Raw genomic sequence first — 20,649 nt, 5'->3', positions numbered from 1 at the left:
TTTAAACAGCAGCCAAACAGTAATTCCACCGCTCGCTCCGGCATTCCCAGGATAAGCAGAGGACCTGCGGGCCCAGCTCCCGCCGGCGGGGCGGGGCCGATGCCGGGCCAGCGGCCTGACGGGAGTTGTAGTCCGCCCGCACAGCCCGCGCTCCGCGCAGCCATCTCGGACTGCATTTCCCAGGGGGCGCTGCAGGCGCTTGGGCGCCGCTGGCGGGGCAATGGCGGCCCTGGTGGCCGTGGCGGCGCGGGGGTGCGGCGGGGTCTGGCGCCGGGCGCGGCAGCGCAGCGCGGGGCAGCCGGGGCCCGGGCCCGGCCCTTTACCCCGCGGGCAGAGGGCTGTCGCCTGTAAAGCGAGAGGCGGGGCGGTGCCGGCGGGGAAGAGCGGGTACGGTGCCGGGACGGCGTGGGGAGAAGGGCCGGTGGAGCTGGTTCTGCCCTGGCGCCCGGGTCCGGGGCTCCGGGCTTGGGCACGGCAGCGGCGGTGACAGCGGCGGGGCCCGGTGTAAATTGCGGCGTGCGAGCGGTGTGAGGCATTGGTGCAGGCAGCGCCTGCTCAGCAGCACGTTTGTCCCGCAGCCCCCCCGGAGCGCGGTCGGTGATTGCCGTGACCCTCCGGCACGGCGGGCTGCCCTGGGAGCCCGCAGCTCGGGCAGCCGGAGCGCTCCGTGTGCCGCGAAGCCGCAGCGAGCGCTGCTCCGGCTTTCGTGAGCGCGCTTTCCAGGGTTATTCTAGCCCAAAAGAGGCTTTCTCTTCCGGTGGAGGATTGTGAGATACGGGCGGTGTGCCTGAAGCAGAGCAGTTTATTTCTGCTGCAGCTGAAAGTCACGGCCTGAACAAGTTCTCCTGTTCTCTGGTGTCCCACGAGGGTGTGCACAGCTGATCACTTCAAGAAAGTTGTGCAGACAGCGGCAGAAGTGTGCTGCTGATTCTTTAGAGACAGAGATAAACATAATCCTTGAACAAACACGGCAAGAAGCTCCAGGTGCCTAATCAGTGCTGTTAGTAGGATTGAAGGACTGACTGATGCGTGTTCCTTTATCTCTAAATGTAAGCCAGCACACTGATTAGGCAAAACCTGGTGTAATTTTTAATGCCATGATATGACAGAAAGGCATTTTTGAAGAATACAGGAAACAATGGAATAAATTTGCCTCCAAAATGTAGAAGAAAGCCCACATTATTTCTCAAACCTTGAAGCATTTGTATGATCAGCTGAAAGTACTGAAGAATAATACTATTTCAATGAAAGAAAATGTATTAGCTCCTTTAAACATCTGAACTTCTGTCTTTCATGATAATATTCTTCTTCCTAAAGCATCAATATAAGTGGCATCTGGATCACTAGTTGGGTGTTTGTAGGGATGTCCTCAGCTGTTGGAGGACAGATGGAAGACTAAAATCTTGGCAGTGTAGAATGTTCACCTTTGGAAAGAACACTGTACTTGATATATTTGTTTGATGTTTTTCCATAGCTTGCTAGTCTCTTATATCTATCTGGGTACTCATACTGCTGAAGTGTTCTGCCACAGAAATGTGATTTCATCAGTGAAATATTATTTGTGCCACTTCATTTGTACAAGGCCAGATAATTACTTACAGAAACTGTCAAGCAATTCATACTGTAAAGGTGACCTTTTTCTCTTGTCCCTATAAAGGTTATGGATGTGAGAATTGCAATTACTTTTTAGATGATATGGAGAAGCTTTATTCTGCAGAATACGTTCAGAGAACAGTAGCTCTCTAGTTGAAATGATGATTTCTCTATTACCAGATTACTTATGTTTATGCTAATATTCTACTAACGCTGCTCTGGAGAGCCACCTTTCCCAGCATGCAAGTGTCTATCTGGCAGAGAATACATAATTTATTATGCCACCTGTCTGTTGGAGATTTATCAAACTACCTGAGAAGTAATTCATATTTATGATGATTTGGGGATTTTCACGAGGCACCAAATTAGGGTTCATCCAGCATGCAAGTGTGCCTCATTAATTTCTCTGAGATTTCTCGCGTAAGGAAAAGTTTAAAGTTTTAAAGCATTACATTTTTTATGACATTCTTTTTTGCATATAATGAACACTGCCATATATTCCCTGTAGCCTCTGTTCTCCAGTATCACAGCACAGCTTTTCCTATGACAGTGTAGATGTATTTGAAACATTGTTTACAATTTTTTTACAATTACAGTTTAATTTTTTTCCATAAATTAAGCGTTCCTGATTCTTCTGTTGTTAGGTTTCCACAGTTTTTTTAACATCATCTGTATTTAAATTGTTTCTCCCTTCTCCTCTTTCCTTTTCAGCCTTGCTCCATGGGTACCAGTTGTGGGTCTGGAAATTCATGCACAGATCAGTTCCAACTCAAAACTCTTCTCTGGTTCCCAAGTCCAGTTTGCGGCGCCTCCCAACTCTTTGGTATCTTTCTTTGATGCCTCTTTACCAGGAACTTTACCAGTAAGTTAAGCTGCAATTTCATGTATGTCAGGATTAATGTCAGACAACTTTGCATATGCTTCTAATATTTTATTCTTCCCAGGATTTGACTAAAGTCATATATATGGCTACTTTTCCTTACTTTTCTAATTTCTCTTTGTTTCATAACATGAGATGCCTAGAACTGTTTCTTTTCAATTTCCTCACTCCCTAGTTATTGCCTCAGATACTTAATATCCCCTCAAAGGAGAAAAATTAGGAGTGTCTCTTCGGCACAGTGAATGGGTGGTGGTATTTCTTTGAGGCCAGAGTGGGTGTGTTTGCTTAGTATGCCACACAGGAAATTCCTTAAATATGAGAGATGCCTAAAGCCCAGTGAGAGAAGAACATCTTAGATTTCTGAGTGGCCATTTGATGTTATTCTGCCATGTGTTTGTTTCTGTAGCTGTCATTTGCCATTTGGAATGTCTCACTGAGGAGTGAGTTTGCTCCCTGAGTAGAAAGTCTCTGATTTAGGAAAGTGTCAACCATTCCTATTTCCGAGCAAAGTAATTATTAAAAAAAAAAAAAGTAATGTGTGTGAGACATTGGGGATTAATAGGTCAGAATAACTAGCTAGCACATAGCAATAAGGTTTATTAGTGAAAACTTAATAAGTGTTGTTTGAATTCACAGCTTAATTATAACTGTGATGGGTATGACAGTACTGCTGTGGAATTCTCTGAGTATCTAACAAGTTTAATTTAAAAATAAAAGTTAAAAAATTATAACATAAGCTCTTACAATACAGTGAAAATAAATATTTAATAGACTTAACATTGCCACATGCAGCAACTGTGCAGAGACTAAGATGGTGTCTAATTATTTAAGGCAGAAATGTTTCACTGACTATATTCATTAAAGTGCAGATTTGAATTCCAGTTATAGAAATGTATTTTTAAATCTAGTTGAAGCTTTTCATCACCATAAAACAGCCTCGATAATCTAAAATTGAGAACTAAGTTGTGGCCAGATTTCTAGGGTCTTGATATAGGTCATGATTCTTTAAAGGAGAAATTGTGTTGTTAATATTGTTTTATTTTTATTTCCATGTTTGCAAAGGTATTGAAAACTAAGGAAGCAAAGTTTAGATACTGATAAGATTGGGACTTTGCTCTGGTTGCAGTGGCAATTCAGAGCTGAGTTTCAGATCTAACTAGATGGAAATTCTGAAAACTTCCTGGAGATAATGGGAATCTTATGCAATAATTTGGTTTTAGAAGAGTCTATCTAGACTTAAAGACAGAAAATTAGTTCCTTTCATTTGGAGGCAGGGCTAGGTTAGTCAGAAAATCTAAAAGAGTTCAAGATTCTGGTTTTGGATCTTCTATTTAACCTTCTGTTAATGCACAGAAATTCTCTTAGATTGTCTAATGCTTATCTTCAGTCAAGTAGAAAAACTGTTCTTGAGTGAACAAAAATGAATATTTATGAGGAGGTTGATTTTTCTCTACATTACTGTTTATCAGGGGTTCAATGTATATGTGTATGTCTTTTTTCTTTATTAATGAGGCTTTAAAATGAGACTTGGTATATGACCTTTGTGAGAAGACCCCCCAGTACATGTGGGCTTTGCTAAAGAAAATAACTGCAACTGAGAAGAAAAAATTCAGAATGGTTAGGTTAATTTTACTGTTTATCAGGGGTTCAATGTATATGTGTGTGTCTTTTTTCTTTATTAATGAGGCTTTAAAATGAGACTTGGTATATGACCTTTGTGAGAAGACCCCCCAGTACATGTGGGCTTTGCTAAAGAAAATAACTGCAACTGAGAAGAAAAAATTCAGAATGGTTAGGTTAATTTTAAAGTAGTGGTGCTATGTTAGGTTCTACTAGCTGCTTTTATCTATACAAGAGAGGAAAGATTTTTCTTACTGTAGTACTGGTGAAAACAGAGTTAGAAGTGGATGTTACAAAAGACATGTTCCTGCATGTTGGAATGTGATGCAAAATCCAGTCAGTAGTCATAGCTCTATTTTCCCATTGTACGTGCTGCTGCTGAAACCAGCATTTGTTCTGGAATCAGAGGGGCTTGTTTTCTCTGTGTAAATTTGTACATGGCAATAGTGTCTGAAGCAGAATTGAATTTTGGTAAATTTTGAAAGATGGAAGGTCATTTCTGCAAATTCAGAGTATTTGTAGAATTAAAACAAACCAACAAAAGCCATTTTAATAAATGTTAGGTTATTGACTAATATGAGTACTTAGATATTTGGCCTTTCATTTGGACTCCATCTTGTTGAAAAATGAAAAAAAATAGCAGCAAAGTTTTTATACAGTAGTTGTGCTGAGTCTAGAACAGAATGACTTGTTTTAACCTGAGAACTGTAGGAACAGTTTTCAGTGTCACAAGGATTTAAATTTTCTGTGTGACAACGAGATGGCTGTGATAGAGAGCTGTCCTAGCATTTGCTCCTTCACAGTGGGACCAGAAATGGTGGTGCTGAAGGGAGCTTTTCAGGTGGCTGTGCATTTCTCGGTCACAGTAAGTGTTGGTATAAGCTTTTGCCGTGCTCTGCACAGGAGAGGTGAAACTAAAAGAATGTGTTTAGCCCTCCTCCTGCTTTCCTTTTTATATTTGCTTCCTGTAAGGTTAATACAGCTTATTTTATCCTTCTGCTGCGACTAGGCCTTGGGAGGGTCATCACAGTGGAAGTGGCAAGGCCATTTCACTGTGTTGTTCTCATAAAGCTCCTCTGAGACACAGCTGCAGGCAAGAGGAGCTTTGCAGGTGCCCTCCTATTTGTCATGAGACAGAAAAAAATTATTATAGAATCATGAGATGATTTGAGTACCAGGGATCTTACAGCTCATCAGGTTCCAGCCCCCCTGCCATGGGCAGCAACCCCTTTCACTAGACTGGGCTGCTCAGATCTCCATCCAGTGTGGCCCTGAACACTTCCAGGGATGAGGCAGCCACAGCTTCTCTGGGCAACCTGTGCCTCAACACCCTCACAGTAAGGAATTTCTTTGTAACATCTAATATAAACTTGCCCTGTGCCAATTTAAAACCATGTCCTGTCATTACAAGCCCTTGTAAAATGTCCTTCTGGCTCTTTTGTAGGCCCTCTTTAGGTACTTGAAAGTGCTGTAAGGTCTCTCTGGAGTTTTCTCAATGCTGAACAACCCCAACTCTCTCAACCATAGGAGCGGTGTTCCAACCCTCTGGTCATCTTCATGGCCTTCCTCAGACCCTCTCCAGTAGGTGCCTGTCCCTCTTATTCTGGGGGTCCCAGAGCAGGATGCAGCACTCCAGGTGGGAACTCACAAGAGTGGAGTAGAGCGGCAGAATCCTCTCCCCTGCCCTGCTGCCCACAGTGCTTTGGACGTAGCCCAGAACATATTTTGCTTTCTGGACTACAGGTGTGCTTTGCTGGCTCATACTGAGCATTTCCTCAACCAGCACCCCCAAATCCTTCTCCTTAAGGCTGATGTCAAGCCATTCTCTGCCCAGCCTGTGTTGGTGCTTGGGATTGCCCCATCTAGGTGCAGGACTTTGCACTTGACTGTGCTGAGCTTCATGAGGTTTGCACAGGCGCACTTCTCAAGCCTGCCCAGGTCTCTCTGGATGGCACCCCTGCCCTGCAGCATGTTGGCCACACCACACAGCTTGTTGTCATCAGTGAACTTGCTGAGAATACACCTGATCCCCCTGTCCTTGTCACTGACAAAGACATTGAACAGCTGGTCCCAGCTGAGACCACCTAACACCACTTGTCACTGGTCTCCACTTGGCCATTGAACTGATGACTACAGCTCTTTTAGTGCCACCACCCAGCCAATTCCTTGTCCACTAACAGTTTAGGAGTACATCTGACTACATACATTTCATTTCGTTTAATGAAATTTGCAAAAGCCTGGGGTTTTTACCTTGGGAATGGACTTGGCAATGATCTTGGCTTGGTATCTAAAGACCTATTCTATACATGGTAGCGGATAGTGTGTTACACCTTCAAACTGGACTAAAATTCTTCTGACGATCCATAAAGGTGGTTGCCCTCCCAATCTGGTTTAGGCTCTGAAAATTCTGAGAGGATTTAGAAAGGTTTTTAAAGCTAAAACTGGGCTCACAGAAAAAGAATCCATGATTATCTATTTTGGTGATGGAGGTGGCTGACTAAAAGTTAATTATAGCTCAGCCACAGAAATAAGATAGTAGATCTAGCAGCTAAAGGCTGAAACCTTTTTGTCAGTGCTTAGTCTTTGTCACACATTTTACGTTTGTTTCTGGCATGACTGAAGTGAAACCATGATCCTATTGTAGGCAATCCTTTGTAGGTAAGTATATAAAGAAATAATCTAGGATTTACATATCCAAAGTTTATATTAATATGATTTGAATTAATATTAGCCCTACAGTCCTAAATATTTTGATTTTTTTTTTTTATATTTTCTCATGCATTTGAATTTCACTCTCCTCTTAGTGTGAACAGCATCTGTTTTATCTTATTTTTACAACAGACTTTTAAGAAACACTTGGGGCAAGCAGATCACTCCTTTTCATGGCAGAGAGCAGTGCTAGAGCAGCTCTCAGCCCTTGTTCCTTCTGCCTTTGCAGCTCTGGCTCCTTCAGCTCCAAGCTGGGGCTTGTCCAAAGCTGGCAGGCTCGGAAGCTCTGCCGTTGCCAGCGCAGCACTGCAGAGTCGCTGGGAACACCTGGAGCCAGCTGTTGCCTTGCAGTGCTGGGCTGCTGAGGGGCTGCCCAGGCACGTGACAGGGCTAATACCCAGTTTGGGATTGTAGAGGGTGTTTCCATCTGTTCTTGGCAGTGGCAGGTACCCAATGTTTTTCCAGATATTTTGGGTGATGGATTACCAGACTTAAATAACATCTAGAATTCATCAGAATATACAGGATTTATCTGATGCATTTGCTTTCAAAGGCTCTGAGAGGTTTATATGAGGTTTTAGTGGATCTGTCAGCCATTCATACTAGAACAGAAACAGCATTTGAGACCAGAGTTTATACTTTACAGCTTGAAACTAGATTTTTTTTTTTTGTATCCTGTGCCTGTTAAATCTGATGATTGCAACAGCTGCTTTACCAACTTGTGATTTCAGTTTTGTTTTGACATTCGCGCTGGCATGCATGTGAATTTACTCCCTTCTTCTACTACTTTGTTTTGAAAAAAAGCCTGCTTCTTAGCTTGACTTTTGATAACTACAATTTTAATTGCACTTTTCATGGGGAATTGAACAATCTTCTGATTGTTGTATGGATGTTTTTTTAGCTTCCATTACATACATCTTCTTCTTTTCTTTGAAACTATATTATGGCTAGGTTTTTGTATCCATGAGCTCTCCTCTTAAAATAAATTAGTGGCAATGCCTGATGGAAAAAGTGAGTTCATGCTTGCTTTAAGCCATTTACCTATGTCTAGGTTCATTTAAACCCCTTAGTACTTATTTCACTAAAACTGTGGTAATTGTACTTAGGAGAAAAAAGAGGACTTCTTTTTAGTAGAATTTGATGGTACCTTTCTGTTGCAGTCCTTTCCTGATAATATTTGGATTTGCAACATGCATTGTATGGTCAGTGCTTGGGAGTCTTTTCTTGCTCACACAGTCCCAGCTTGCTGGGCTTGTAGTCCAGAAATCTTCTATAAAGAAAATCCTAAATAATTTAGAAAAAGACTAGAGGAGTGAATTAGGCTTTTAAACCATTGCTCTCTGAGGATGCTTTTGTCGTTCACAGACTCTTAAATGTCCAAGTTCATGCTGTATTAAAGCCTGCCTACCAAATTTCAGACTATTAATCAGTTCAAAGCTGTTGTACTGGTCAGAAGGGGCCTTTGAAAGATGATTAGATGGTGGCTTCAGGTGACTCAAGACTGGGTTATCCTGCAGGTTGTTTCTCATTCTGTTTCTTTGTGCTCCGTAGGATCATTAACAGCCCCAGGGTTACCTTTAGTACCAAACTCCTTCACTGGGGTCTGAGAAATGTTGTATTTCCTCCATTACTGCAGCTGCTTAGCTCAACTTTATATCATACTTGGGCCATATTTTTCTGGAGACTCTCTGCTCTTGTGTATGAAAGTATTTTGTGACATTTGTTGCTCCTCTCTCAAGCTTTGAAGATGTCTCTTGTAACATTTTTCTCTCACTTTTTGCTATGTCTCGTTTATTTGTGAGTATTTTTGACCCTCATTCTGGGTGTTTTAATCTTTTTGTTAAGCTAACAATTCAGGTTGGGCTGTCTCCTTAGCACCTCAGTAAGTGCTGAACTCTCTGTTTGTTCTTGTTGGCTTTACTGTTCATCCTTAACAGGTCCCTGTGGCTGATGCAAACTTGCCTGTTAGAATAGCCTTGAGTTGATACACCTTGTTATCTATTTCAGTAGATCCTTCAGTCCATCAGTGATGTTCCCTGTGTATTTTCTCTTACCTCCTTTTCTGTTGTTTCTTTTTAATCTCTTTACCTTTTGTTTTACACAGGTTTTTTTCAACTTCCAAGTGATGGAACAGGAGTTGGCAGTATCTTATTTCCTTTCTTTCACACAGTCCAATTAGTGCAGTTATTCTGCCATCTTGGACACTTCTGAACAGCACAGCCACTGCATGATGAGTCAGTGTCCCCCCTTTCTGAATTCATTTGGAAATTGCTGCTGAAATGCACATAAGCTACTGCAAAAAGCTTTTCTCAGTGGGTGGGAATTTCTTTAAGTTGGACCTGAGAGGGGATTTATTGTTGCAAATTCTATTACCTCTGTTATACTATACATAGTGTATATATATATATATATATATATATATATATATACATACACTATGTATAATATAATATATAACTAATATGTACTGTACATATACACTATAGGTGTTCTGGCATCCTTAAGTTGTTTTTTTTTTATTTCATTTCCTCACATTATATAGACAGTCTGTTTCCAGGTGACTCCATTTGAGGAAATCCAAGGTGATATGTTGTATATCCAAGGTATATGTGTATGTTAGCAGTGCTCTCTTAAGCAAAAGTTTCATGGTTGTACCAATTTCTTGGCATTTTAACTTTGCAAACAGACATCTTGCTGCTTCATTCTTCTTCTCAACAATTGTTTCGTTTAAGAGTTTTTCATTAAAAGGTGTTTAGGGAAGCATTGTCTGACAGTAATGACAGATAATTGTAAACTGGGTCTTTGTTATCTTATGGTTAGCTGTCTGGTGAGTAATGTTGCATAACTGTCAGGTTTTTGTATTTTGTTTGAAAAGTATCTTGGTGCAATTAGGCTGTAATCAGTTCCTGGGGTAAAATTAATTTCTTTGTGTTCTCTCTGATTATCAGTCGCCTTAAATATGACTGTATTTGATTTTGAGAGGATTATGTAAACTTCTGCAAGTGATTTTTATTAGTTATATACGCAGATTTTGCCAGGACTATTGTTTTCTATTCAGAAATGCTTGTTTTGCAGTTTTGCTGCCAAGTTCAGCCAAATTTTACTCCAAAATATTTTAGGCTTGTAGAGGGTTGTTATGACTGTATTAGCAAGCATATGAAGAAGAAGTTATTGATTTAGTCTCCCCACTGATCTCAGCTTTTTTTGGGCTGCTGCTCTTCAGATACTTGTGACACTTTATACTCATTTTGGGCTGTTTGATGAAATAAGGAGAAGATGGGGGAGTCACAGGAGAGAGAGTTTTGGGGTCACTGCTTAGGTAAAACAAACTAGGGATATTATTTAAAGGAAATTAGTCTCTGTTGGTTCTGCTATTGCAGAACAAGTTTGTTAAAAGCAAGTAATTTTTCTGTTTGCTCTCTTAGAATTTCTCTCAAATAATTTCTTAATAGTTCTTTGCAAGACTTGTTGCATTCTGTTGCCTATTGTTTTCCCGAATTAATATAATTTTTTATCTATGTGTAAAAGACCACTTCTGGTTTACTTCTAATTTGTATATTGTGCTCACTTAAGGGATCTGGGTCAGCCTGCAGGGAAGGATGGCTGAGAACAAATAAGCATGTTTTGGGAGATAGCTGTCGGAGAAAAGAGGAATGGAGAAGTCAGAGGAAAGGGCTGAGAGTTTAGTGTGGGTTTGGTGTGGGCTCTCAGACACACAAAAATTGCAAGGAGCAGAGGGCAGATAGCCAAGACTTTGAAATAATAGAAAATGACAGTAAATGGGGATCAAGGGTCAGAATTTGTTACAACTCAGAAAACCACAGAGCTGGATCTCACCAAGCCTATGGGCGCAGGAGCATCTGCAAGGAAAAACAGGGTAGGAGCTGGTTTACAGACTATTTTGTCCAAAATGCTCTGAGTGTCTTTATTTAAGAAATTAAACAATCTATGTTGTGTTGAAGAAGGCAGATGATACTCACATTCAGAAGCCTTGTTTTTTCTGTAACTCAGTGTAGGAAGAAAGGTCTCCTTGAAGGAGATGGTTCTCCTTAAGCATCTTGTTGCCTTTGAATTTGATCGTAGCCTGTAACTTAAGTTCTAGCCATTGCACTGTGCAATGTCTCCTACCTCCAGCAGCAGTGAAGTGTTAGCAGTGGATTTTCCTGCATTAAAGGTGCCCTGGATCAGATAGCATTAGCAGTGATTTAAATTCCAGCTGGCATTAGAGGGGGAGCATCCTTTTGTGACAGGTCAAAAAACGCCATGTGGCAGATGCAGAAGACTAATGTCAGCAAGGAGAGCATGGATGTTGGAGAGGTCCTGGACTTCTTTATGGGGACACCCCATGTGCACAGCATTTGGTTATGAATTTCATGAACCAGTATATCACCATTGCATTGTCCTGTCTTCTCTGTGGGTTCTCCTGCTTGGAACTGGTCTTGCAGGGTAGAATTTTATTTGTTTTTAGATGCTGCTGATGGCATCAAAGATATGATCTGGATTGGCCGCTTCCCAGAAAACAAATTTATTCTATTGAGACCATTGAGCACTGTGTCTGCACAGTGGTCTGAATGGATTTTTCCTTCTGTGTTTCTTCTAGCAACTCCTGTTGGGCTGAGAAAACTTAAATTCTGTCATTATTGAAATATCTTTATTCTTGGTGTAACATTCCATTTTTCTTGCTCCCAGGGGTCAGCCTTTTTCCCTGCTGCTGCATTTTTCTGGTCATCCCTGACATGGAAGGTGCTTCCTCCATCCTAAGCCTTGTGATAAAAGTTCTTCAGCTTTGAGAAAGTGTGCCCTCTTATTCTGCTGAGTACACCTGAAATAGTGTGTTTGGGAGCTGGGTACTTTTTGATGGCAGAACTGGCTAGTTCTGGAATCATTGTGTGCTGCATCACCACAAGCCAGCTTTGCCACTAGACAAGGTTAGCAGTGATATGTTTTGTATAGCAACGTATGGGTTTGGTACCAGACTGTGAAAAGGTAGATTTACAAAGTGTATTAAATATGTTTAATGCTCCTCATAGCCTTTGCTGTTGCAGCTTCTGAGTTGCCATTTTGTTCTCTTAAGCTGGAATCTCTTTTGATAATGCTAAGATCTCAATTTTAAATGTCTGGTGCTTCTTCCCCTTCTGTCTTGCCCCTTTCCTTAGAGATAAGAATATAGTGCTCATAATGGGGCAGCAAACTTGCTGTGAAGTAGGTGCTGGAATAAGTGCAGAGGACAATAAACTGAAGTTTTTAAAATTTTCCCTGAAATTTTAAAATTTCAGAGACCTCAGGTTTTTTAATGTGTGTTCTTTGAACACCTAAGAAATGACAGGGCATAAGTTGTCTTGTTTTTTAAATTTTACTTCATCCTTTAGGGGATAGAGCCTGATTGTAACCCATTGGAATAAATTTGGGAAGTGGTCAGCTCTTGATTTATTGTATCTCCATTCTGTATATGCATAGCTCCAGTTGGTCCCTTCTCTGTGTGTGGGAGGATGCCAAGGCAGAATGCTGCAGAGCAGTAAGTACTCATCTACAGTGTCAGACTGAACAGCCTCAATTACACTGGGACTAAGTACATATAAGGGTATTCTATTTTGAAGTTTAACTTATGATTGCACTTCAAAGAACCATTTATTGCAGCAATTTGGTACTTTTAACACAGCTAGAATAGTAAGACTGGGTATATCCATTAGTAGAAGCAAATAAAAATCCGAGTGAGAGGAAATAGGAGTACTTGAAAATGTGATTAGATATATCTGTTGAGGTTTCTAAAGATTGGTGTCTGGTCTACAGAGAGCTGGCTGAGTACATTGTACTAGTTCCTTCTTTCAGATATTATTTTGAAAGAAAAGGAGATAAAATTAAATATTTCTTAGATAAACAGTCCTGTAGTTAATCTGATTAATGCTGATTTTTTCATGATTGTAAGTAGGACTGAAGGTCTTAAGATAACCACTGAATATTAAATCTACTTTATTAAAATGTGTGACCTAGAATCAAAAACTTCACAAATTTCTGGGGAATTATTTTGATTTTACCATTTTTAGTACAAGGAATATTTTCTTCTGTAAGATAGGCTTCCTGGGTGCAAATGTTATTTCAGAGATTATTGGTAAGCGGTAGCAAAAATAAACTTTTTCCAGGAGAGCTATTTAGATATTTCTTCTTTTTTCCCCAATTATCCTATATAATACTCATTAGCAAAACAAGAAGCTGCATACCTGCCCTCTTTAAAATCTAAACATGGTTATTTACTAAATATAGAAACATATCTTTATGTAAAAGGGTGCCAACTTTCTTTAATATATTAATATAAGGACTAAACCTGTTGTTAAAGAAAAAACTGTTAGAAAATTGCTTTTGGTGGGAATTTGTGCTGTCGAAGGTATTGTGTATAGTTTTGAATAGCTATTGAATATTGTATTTAAAACTAAGGTCTTGACTAAAATGAACTTGCAAATAAAGATAAATTTTTAAAAGGAGTCTTTCCACTTGTGGTCTGGATGTAAAGAATAGACAAGTAGCAGAAAAAGAGAGATCTTGGTTGGAGTGTTCTTTCATTCCTTTAGTGCTCAGTTACCATGGTACTGTAGCAGGAGACCATAGCTACAAGGGAAATGGTGCTGGTGTTGTGATGCCATTGTTAAGGTTTTTCACGAGTTTCCAATACAAACAGTTTACATTTCCTTTTGTAATAGCTCTGTGGGATTTTTTTCAAATACTAGGAGGGATGTTTCCCATTTAGAAGAGTATATTGAAGAAGTCTTTATAGACTATTGTGTTTTGTCCATAGCTGCTGCAGGAACTACACAGCTTGCTTTCAAGGCCAGCAGTTTGCTAACAGCAGACAGGCAGCTTGTCAGTTCAAGCCAGTAATTTAAATCTTTGGTGCTAGTCAAAGCTGTCAGCTTAATAACAGCTTACTGCATAAACAAGCTGGAGGGCTTACTCTGGGTCATTAATATGGGAAGTTTCACATACTGAATTGATGTTTATCACTGCAAATTATTTGAAAAGCAAGGCTTGCTTGAAGGAAAGGTAGTAGTGCTTTGTGCTTACAGCCTTGGTCGTGGCAGTGGGTAGTAAAAGTCACTTCAGACTTGAAGCAGTTAGAAGCAGTAGATAAGCTGAAGAAGAAGAGGGTCATCTGGTTGGGTTTGGATTGTTTTCTGAAAGGCACAGAGGGCAGAGGAAGCAGATTGGCATGGTAGCCATCTCAGTGTGCCACAGCAGGAAAGATCTGCTTTGCAAGGCCTTCTCTCACCACTGAGATGGGTGAAGGAATGGCACGGGAAGTTCAAGTTAGCACGGGAAGTTGAGTGAGTAATGGTGCATATACAGTGATTTGGCTACTGTGATCCAGTACACTGGGGACACATACACATCAGAGTCATCTAAATTCTTGGTAATACTACATAAGAAATAATCAGTACTTCATGTTTTTATGCCACTTTTTCCCCAGAGCCGCCAAAATGTTTCATCATCAGTAGAGCAAAAGATCTCTCTGGTTTAAGTAGTGTATATATGGGGATTATTTTTTTCACCTCAAAATAGTGTTATCCCTTAGGCAATGAGCAAGATACGCACTCTCCTGCTTGAAGTAAAAATTGAAGAGCAGTGAAGTGCCATGAGGCTTTCAGTGATTGTGACTCAGGAGTTGGCTTTTGTCGTGTTCGCTGATTGCAGTCAGTCACAACCCCTGCACCGTCAGGAACTGCAGCAAGATACTGGCTCACTGCTTTGAAGCTGTGGTGTTTTGAGTCTACCAGTCCTTACGGAGGCTTAATGGGTTTCTGGTGGCCAGTTTTATTAAAGGACTGACTGACAAGGTCCTCACTAATCTGTAAAGCTGGACAGGGTTGTGCCATAAGGGTTTAGTAAGAGGAAATTTGCCTGTGTATTTAGAAATATGAAGATATTTTAAACATTGAACAGTTTGACTACCACTGTTACAGAATTCCTTAAACACTAAAAAAAAAGTGTCTGTACTGTCTGGAAGCATTTAATTATTGAAAACAGGAGCATCTACTATACAATGAACTGCAGTTATGCTGCTAAAATAAATTCATATTTTGTAGTTATCAATTTTCTTTAGATTAGAGTCAGGAGTAATTGCATGCATTTTGCTGTGGATTGATATTTCAAAGGGAGATTGTTCTTCCTTTTTTCTTGTCTGGAATTTGCTTTATGTATCTCTTAAATTTTTTAATAAGTAAAATATGCCTGAACAGATGATGTGTTCTAGTTAGCCATATATAGCTGCACTAAAGATCTGAAAGTTCCCTTGTTAAATGTCTTAAATATTTAATTTCTTTTCTATATAAGCAATTTTAAAGTTTTTGTTACATGAAGAGTTGCCCATATCCTCTCTTACTCTTTTGATTTTTAAAAACTAAATGAATAAAATAAAGAGATTCGTTTTCTGGCTGAAGATGTGGGATGATGGGAAAGATGTACAGCTGCTTAATATGTATCAGAAATCAGGCTGGAGAATATAAAAAGTAAATACTGTCAGAAACATGGAAGAAAACATTATTTAAGCCTTTTATGTTCTGGTCAATGCAGATGAAGTCATGTACATTCTTTTACATAATGTGCTCCTTTAATGGTCCTGCTGGAAATAGACTTCTTGGCAGCTGTACAGTGCAGAACAAGATGGATAAAGTTCTGTTCCTGTTTCAAAATGCTGTAAGTGTGAGCATGTCAGAATTGTAGTAAGACAAATTCAGTCTTTTTTCCTTTTCAGTTCCATCCATTTGATGTTAGTTAAATGAACTGTTAAATTAATGAGAGCACATCTGAAAAAAACATCATTTGTCAGTAGTTTTTGGAGTGAAATCCTCTGGATCCTGACCCTGCTGAGGAGATGGAAGGGTGTAGTGCTGAGAATGATCAGTCCATGGTGAAAACTGCATTTAACTCCTTTGTTTCTTTGTGAAGACCTTGCTGGATCTTTATATCTCATTTTGCATTCTGCAAAAACCTTTATCACAAGGGTTTCTTAGGTGCTGGAAACATGTATACTTGAAGCCATGGGATCAATTGTTGTCTTTTGGGTTCTGTTTTAGCAAAGATGTAAGTGTGCATCATTTCATCCTGGTTAAGCAAGGCATTAAAATCTATGGTATGTGTAGATAGTCCTGAATTCACTGTGGTTCTGTGGTTACAGGTGTTCTGAAGTGTTCTACTGGAACAGCTCTGCAGTCCCTAATGCAAATCCCCTGTGTTTCAAATTCCGAGTATGAGCTGACAGCTGGTTACAAGTCAGCTATCATGTGCTGTGATTTGTCTCCTGTACCCTGAAAAGATTCAAAAGCACTGAATGTTTGCAAAAGTAGCAAGCCAGAGCAGTGCACACCTCCATATGTGGCATGACAAAGTGACTGAATAGCTTGTATTTTCATGGTAAAGCCTTGCAGATTTATAGCTGCCGCAACTTTAATGATGAATAAGAGCCACCCACACAAAGAAAGAGATCTAATGATGACTGAAGGCGAGTGAAATGGAATATATGCTCCTTATACGGCAGCGTGTGGGAGACACATTTGTAACATACTGAGTATCTGAGCAAAACCATGTGTCATGTTTCCTTAGGTTCTCAACAGGAGATGTGTAGAAGCAGCAGTGATGACAGGCCTGGCTCTCAACTGCAGCATAAACAAGAAGTCCTTGTTTGACAGAAAGCACTACTTCTATGCAGATCTGCCTGTAAGTATGCAGTATGGCTGGTCCCTCCTGGGCTCTGGGAAGGACAAGTCTGCAGTATGGATGGCAGTAGGGGAGGAGTGCAGAGATGCTGCTTCTGTTTTCAGTCAGTGCTCTGCTCACCCCAGCAGGATGCTGCACTGTGCCCTGATGGAGTAGGCAGCTGTACCCCTTATGCTCACTGATTGAATATGATTGCTCTGATTGCTGACTCCTTGCTTAGCTGCACAATTCCAGTTGCCTAATGTAATTGGATTGGGAGCTGGAGCTGCTTTGTCCCTTAAGTTGTCCATTCCTGGTGTTTTGTACTAATTGTTAGGGTAAAAGCTATCTGATAAAAGTCCTTCATTAAAAGTGAATGTATAACTAACACAGGCTCCAGTGGAATAAACACAGTAGGGTCTTTTTTGTGTGTGCCTAGGGACCTAAAAATATTTAATTTCCCTTCCAAACTTTCCCGGTTGTGTTTCCAGTAAATGAAAAAAAAACAAAACAAGTGAGGAATCGAGTCTTTGCAGTGTGGTTTGTTGGTAGATTTCATTTGTATAGAAGGTGCCACTGGAAGTCAGATGTATTTTTGCTGCATTTGATATGGAAGTAGAAGTACTGAAATAGTTTAAGAACCTGACTTCTGTCCTTGCAACAGGATGCAGCAGTGTTTGAGCCTTTTTTTCTCTCTAAAGTCATTAAACCTTACTAATTTTTAACTTATTTTTTCATGAGCTTATTGGTACTGAATGTTCAGTTTAACACTAGTCTGTTATAGGGAGGAAGCTGTTTTTAGTTTCTTTGGTTTTGGGGTGAAGAACTGATGACATGAAAATAAAAGTATGTGGGTTTATTTTATTTGGGAAAGATCAGGCATGTTAGCTTATCCTCTCTTTAGGTGATGAGACTCAGACATCCAGAGAAGCAGAGTGGGAGACCTCTCAGATCCCAGACAAATCTGTAGAGGTGCTCTATTATTAACCAAATTACTTTCTTTCCCACTCTTGTTCAGGTATTGAAAGTATTTTGAAGTTGCACAAAACATTTTCAAATACAATTGCTTCCCACCTTAGAAAGAGAATTATATTATAGTTGTCCAGTGGAGACCTAGATCTCAGAAAAGAGATTTTCTGATCTTCTGTTTTATTTTTTTCTAGGTTGTGAACTTATCTGAAGTTGCTATAATTTTGATTTGGTTTCTGGGGATAGCTTTGCAAATATTTGCAAGCCATTAAGAGGCCCTTTTATTGGGAGCTGTGCAGTGACCTGCTGGGAATGTGAAAAGCAAACTTAGCAGTTTGAATTGCCAGTACATTTTTTAAACATGTAGAACTATCTTAAAGCCCACTTCAAGATCTGAAGGGGAAAAAGGTGAAATAGCAGGAAATAAATATGACTTTGGAAATTCCTTTATACATCATGAAGGAACATCAAAAACATCACAGACAAATTGTTTGCAATTTACTTTGAGTGCTTACTCTGTTAAACTGAAATCACTCTCATATTCCTATGGTGTCTGCTGCTATCAGTCTGCTGATAGCAGATTTATGGGTGAATGTTGTCCTGGGAAAGAATCCACATCTATGTGTCCAAGAGAACAGTTGAGGTGGAAGAAACTGTGGGACCCTGCAGACATGAATTACAGGATCCTCTGGTTACATAAGCATGGAGATTTGGTCAGGGAGATGCTGACACGTTTTATTAGTTGGAAACATGTAATTCTGGCTTTTAACTGACTGACTTGTGCAGTTTAAGCACTGACAATAAACTGCCCGACGTACATTTCACAGTGAACAGTCTAGTCAGGAACCCTGTAATAAGATGCAGATTTTAGGCTAATGAGCTGAATAGAACAGATAAATCCAGCTCTTAGGGTCATTTGACAATGGGATTATTGTTAGTCCTGAAAACGGGGCTTTGGATGGGAAATGGGATTCATATTATTTATTGTCACTCAATATTTCAGGTTGTAAAAAAATTATTTATGAGAACTTCTAGGAGATGAGAAGAGCCTGCAATTAGCATATGCTGCAGAGAGTCAGTTATTTTCTTTTTCTTACAGTGATTATGTCTAGTAGGTCATGCACTTCACTGCATATATAAATTGGGGTGTTGACAGGGCCAGACCACTGTTCTCTATTCCAGTGCCCTGGAATTCACCATCTCTACATTTTGGAGTAAGCTCGTCGTCCCTGCAAAATATGCAAATGCTTCTCCCCAATAATTTGTGTCTGGCAGCCTTTTTTTAAAATTTTCACCACCAGTGCCATAGGCAGGTGAGGAAGGAGGAAGCAAAGGGGACCCATCTCAGCTGTCATTGACTCACTTCTCTATTTTTACATCATTGCAGTTATTCCAATACCTTGTCACTGGCAGCCACGGTTTTGGCCAGCAGTTTCCCCTTTGAGTGGAGTCCCAGGCATGAGGTGTCATTTATCAGCCCTGTGCCTTGTGTGGGGTTGCAGTGTCTTATCTTTTAAATTGCTATGTTGATGAAATAGAGCTTTCTCATTTTCTTGATTTCCCCACCTCCACCCCTTCCCTCTAATGAGTACAGTTTGGAACAGACAGAGGGGGATATGCTTCCTGTTGGGAGCATGAGTGATAGCCCCAGCTTGGGGATGGAAGTACAGTAACTGGCTTCAAACAACATGTAACTTGATCATGGGGCCACAGGCATGGAAGAATCTCTCCAGTCCATTTCCTGCCCCAGTGCAGTATCAGAGAAGTTTGTCTTCCTTGGCAAGAGATTGTGCAGTTGATTATTGATTATTTCAGCATTAGTATGGTGTCATATATTTGTCTGTTATTGAGGAGTCCTCCTATTTTTTCCAGACTTCCAGCTTCTTACTGTTATGTTGAATTCTAGACTCATCTTCTAGCTTGCTTCCTTTCCATTTAAGCAAAGTTACTTTTGAATTTACATGTACATTTATTCTCTCCTCTTATATAGGTCAGTCTGAAAGATGTTGCATTTTCAGTTTTGTTCTTAGTCAATTATATTTGCACTTGGTCTGCTTTTTGAAAAGTGAATGTTTCAGTTGCATATAAAGCTAATTTTGTTGACAGGCTGGCTATCAAATCACTCAGCAAAGAGTTCCTATTGCAGTGAATGGAAGTCTGTCATACAGTCTCTGCATAGACAGCAAGATGAGCCAGATGGTGACCAAAACTGTGAGGATTAAACAAATTCAGTTGGAGCAAGACAGTGGAAAAAGTCTCCATGATGACACAAGGAGCCAAACCCTTGTGGACTTGAATAGGGCTGGTAGGCTTGGATTATTTTCCTTTTTTTCTCCTCCTTTTGGTTTAAAATGAGTCTTTAAAGGTAAATAGATGAGAGGCAAAAAATAAAAACAGCTTTATGGCTCTCTCTTCGAAAAAATAATTCATGAAAATTACTGTTACACTGGAAACAGATGAATACTTGATTTTTTTTAATGGCCAGTAAACCTTTCCCATTTGCTGTTGGCTGATGGCAATTGGCAGTAGCAAGTTGGAAATCTCTCAGCTCCAGTTTGCTCAAAACTGTGTCAGTCACATAGAGCCACTCAGCTATTTAAGCTCTGCACTGCATGTGTTGTTAAAAAGTTAAATGTTACAGATCTAGTGAATCAAGTTTGTGTATAGAAAGAGCAGCTGTTGGAATCTGTTGGTGCATGAGTCAGTCATTTCTTTTAATTATTAGCTTTGAAGAAACGTAGATTTTCTCTTTTAACTTGGAAATTGTAAATGGAGTGATCCAAAGGAGTGCACAGTATGGGCAGCAACCTGGCTGGCCTACCTAACTGGGACAAAGTACTCTGGTGTCCATTGGAGCTGAGGGCTGTGGCTGCTCAGGTTCCTTGAAAGCTAGGTCCTGAAGCTAAAACCTAGACTACATCTGTTTACAGTTCTGCCTGCTCCAGAATTAGTTTAAGATAAATAAACTTGCATCTGGAACCCAACTGGCTTTAAATGAGAGTCCTTCTAGAGGAATGGGTCCTTCTGATCTGCATGTCATCAAAGGGTGGGGGTTGTCTGCAGTTGTCAGTTACTTTAAAAAAATAGCAGTAAAAGTTTTTCTAGCAATCTGCAGCTAGGCCCATTGTGACAGTTACTAAATAATACATGGAGGTTTATGTGGTTTTTATATATTTTTTTAAGAAGTCCAAGTT

General features: G+C 40.2%; 1 protein-coding gene across 2 annotated transcripts in view; it reads left to right on the top strand.

Annotated features, from left to right (window-relative positions):
• Positions 1–214: 214 nt before the first annotated feature.
• Positions 215–20,649, top strand: part of GATB (glutamyl-tRNA amidotransferase subunit B) — a 42,400-nt gene continuing 21,965 nt past the window's right edge. For both annotated transcript variants that reach the window (XM_059844379.1, XM_059844378.1), the window contains exons 1-4: positions 215–387; positions 2,305–2,455; positions 16,394–16,507; positions 19,562–19,760. In XM_059844379.1, the coding sequence (XP_059700362.1) occupies positions 221–387; positions 2,305–2,455; positions 16,394–16,507; positions 19,562–19,760 (631 nt within the window). In that variant the 5' untranslated portion in view covers positions 215–220. The remainder of the gene's footprint in view (positions 388–2,304; positions 2,456–16,393; positions 16,508–19,561; positions 19,761–20,649) is intronic.

This window comes from Haemorhous mexicanus, chromosome 4 (genome assembly GCF_027477595.1).
Source record: "Haemorhous mexicanus isolate bHaeMex1 chromosome 4, bHaeMex1.pri, whole genome shotgun sequence".
Taxonomy (NCBI): Eukaryota; Metazoa; Chordata; class Aves; order Passeriformes; family Fringillidae; genus Haemorhous; species Haemorhous mexicanus.
The sequence above is the reverse complement of the archived record's forward strand: the minus strand, read 5'-3'. Positions and strand labels throughout refer to the sequence as shown.